General features: G+C 39.7%; 1 protein-coding gene across 1 annotated transcript; it reads left to right on the top strand.

Moving 5' to 3' along the window:
* The first annotated feature begins 221 nt into the window (after nt 1–221).
* Nucleotides 222–2,557, top strand: CLDN8 (claudin 8). The gene has a single exon (XM_059388192.1). The coding sequence runs from the start codon at nt 392–394 to the stop codon at nt 1,067–1,069; it is 678 nt and encodes a 225-aa protein (XP_059244175.1). The 5' UTR covers nt 222–391; the 3' UTR covers nt 1,070–2,557.
* Nucleotides 2,558–2,898: the final 341 nt, after the last annotated feature.

Here is a 2,898-nt window from a genome sequence, read left to right as displayed (position 1 = left end):
AACTCTCCTAATTGTGCCTGCAGGTAAACATACGGCTGTCTTCTTGGAAAACTGAGAAGTACAAAGAATGTTTATGTGCAGGCCCAGTCGTTCCAAGTATCTCTTGCCGGTTTAGACACACCTGGGTTACCATCCCCCTCTTATTGGCTGAGAAAGTTGCCCCACCTGATTTGTAAGTTTACCTGTCCTAGTCAGTGTAAGGGGGGGCCACTTCAGCCAGCCAACACTGGCTTTCATCTGGCTAGAAGGAGCAAAGCAGCTCTGAAAAACCACCAGGCTCTGAGGTCCTTACGACAGGAAAACTGTTCTCTCCTGAGGCGCAGAGAAACTCTCTTCAGAGTAGCCCTACCGGCTCAGGACTCCGGTCGGATAAAACCCATCCCAGAGGACGATGGCTACCTATGCCCTGCAGATTGCCGGGCTGGTGCTTGGAGGTGTTGGCATGGTGGGCACGCTGGCTGTCACCATCATGCCTCAGTGGAGAGTGTCTGCCTTCATCGGAAGCAACATTGTGGTTTTTGAAAACTTCTGGGAAGGACTGTGGATGAATTGCGTGAGGCAAGCTAACATCAGGATGCAGTGCAAAGTCTACGATTCCCTGCTGGCTCTCTCTCCGGACCTACAGGCATCCAGAGGGCTGATGTGTGCTGCCTCTGTGCTGTCCTTCCTGGCTTTCATGACCGCTGTCCTGGGCATGAAATGCACCAGATGCACTGGGGACGACGAGAAGGTAAAGAGTCACATCTTACTAACGGCTGGGATCATCTTCATCGTCACGGGCGTCCTGGTGCTCATTCCGGTGAGCTGGGTGGCCAACTCCATCATCAGAGAGTTCTACAGCCCGATAGTGGAGACTGCCCAAAAGCACGAGCTGGGAGATGCTCTCTACATAGGCTGGACCACTGCGCTGGCGCTGATCGCTGGAGGGGCACTCTTCTGCTGTGTTTCCTGTTATGGTGAAAAGAGCAGAAGCTACAGATACTCTGTCCCTTCCCATCGCACAACCCAGAAGAGCTATCACATGGAAAAGAAGTCACCGAGTGTGTATTCCAGAAGTCAGTATGTGTAGTCGGGTCTAGTTTTTAACTTTACTGATAAAGCCATGCAAATGACTGATATGCCCACTGTTTTCTGAAACTGGAACCCAAAGGGACATTGATTTGCCGTTCTTAACTGCCTAACATTAATTACAGGAACTGTGCATTGTCTATTTACGATTCTATAAGCTACTTCAGCAGAATGAGATATTACACACAGTCCTTTGATTGTTCTAGGAAGTGCTGTCATGTGTTTTCTAAAATGATTCACTCATCTTTTCCTTTCACCGGTTACTTCAAAATGACATTGGTAAAGACTGTATCATTTTACAGCCGTGATTTCTCTATGACACAGCATGATGCATGTAGATCAGCATGATGTTTATATCTCACATAAATAGAGACAGGCTTACAGGGTTCTCTTTTAAATGAAATACGGATTCAATACACTGAGTAAAAAAAAATTCAACTATTGCTTTTCAGTGGAATCGGGGATCAGATTGAAGAAGGTTAATATTAATTGTGTAAAAACAGCTTAGCGATTAACGTGATCGATTTGTAACTAAGGTTAAAACGAAGGCTTTAATCAGCAGCATAAAGGAAACTGAATGGCTTTCTGATATCTTGTTTTTCAACCTAAAAGTTAGAAATTCTAACTCCTTTATCCTCTTTCCCCAGAGGCCTTCTTTTCTTGTATATTAAATGAACATCTTTTAAAGGGCAGATATTTTGTCAAGGGGCTTTGCATTCAAACTGCTTTTCCAGGGCTATACTAAGAAGAAAGATAAAACCATAGTCTAAGAAACATTAAAGACTTCAGGAAACTTAGTTCTGTTTTTTTTTTTTTTTTTTTTTTTAAAGATTTTATTTATTTATTTGACAGAGAGAAATTACAAGTACACTGAGAGGCAGGCAGAGAGAGAGAGAGAAGGAAGCAGGCTCCCTGCCGAGCAGAGAGCCCGATGCGGGACTCGATCCCAGGACCCTGAGATCATGACCTGAGCCGAAGGTAGTGGCTTAACCCACTGAGCCACCCAGGTGCCCCAGTTCTGTTTTGTTTTGTTTTGTTTTCTCTGAAGTTTCTATGGCCAGAGAAGGATGGAATTTGACAGGAAACATGTATGTATGTGAATATTTTAACAACTATTTGAATACAGGCTTTGGGCTTTTATTAATATAAATAACAGGATAGGACAATATGCCTTAGTTTTTAGTAACTTACCAAAAAACAAAAACAATTAATCCTTTGTATGCTCTGTCTGCTTCTAAGATATTTATAGATACTGACGTTCAAATTGTCATTTCAATCCCATCAAAATTAAATATTTACTAATTCAATTTTTTATTCAGTCTTACTAAGATATAGAGAAATACTGTATCTTTGTGTTTCCCCCAGATTTGATGCAACTGATAATTCACTTTGAAAGTTTGTATCTACATTTTTCTAGCTTAAATGACTATATATTATATTTACTTTATGTCCTTTATATTAATAAATTGTGCCTTTTATATAAATTTGATATTTTTTCATTCTTCTTTTTTTCTGTTTGTTAACTTTAAAGAGTTTTTAAAAATCGTGATATTTTCAGCTTTCTAATTTAAAAAGAAGACACATTTTAAATACAAAGGTAGACTCAGCATTAATTTTTGAAACTATAAAATACTACATATTATTTAACATTATTCTTTATAATCATTTTATTCACACATTAATATTTGATGTGGACAATGTATTTGTAATATATTAAGATAGTGCTTAGGGTCCAGCAAACGTGTATACCATAAATATTATGTATGTTTAAGCCTTTTCTATTAAACCACTATTAAGCCATTTCTATAAAAACTTTCCGTAGCTAAATAA

Source organism: Mustela nigripes, chromosome 2 (genome assembly GCF_022355385.1).
Source record: "Mustela nigripes isolate SB6536 chromosome 2, MUSNIG.SB6536, whole genome shotgun sequence".
Classification (NCBI taxonomy): Eukaryota; Metazoa; Chordata; class Mammalia; order Carnivora; family Mustelidae; genus Mustela; species Mustela nigripes.
The sequence above is the reverse complement of the archived record's forward strand: the minus strand, read 5'-3'. Positions and strand labels throughout refer to the sequence as shown.

What these genes read in the sequence shown, in the direction of transcription:
- CLDN8 (XM_059388192.1), top strand. Translation starts at nt 392, where the DNA reads ATGGCTACCTATGCCCTGCAGATTGCCGGGCTGGTGCTTGGAGGTGTT.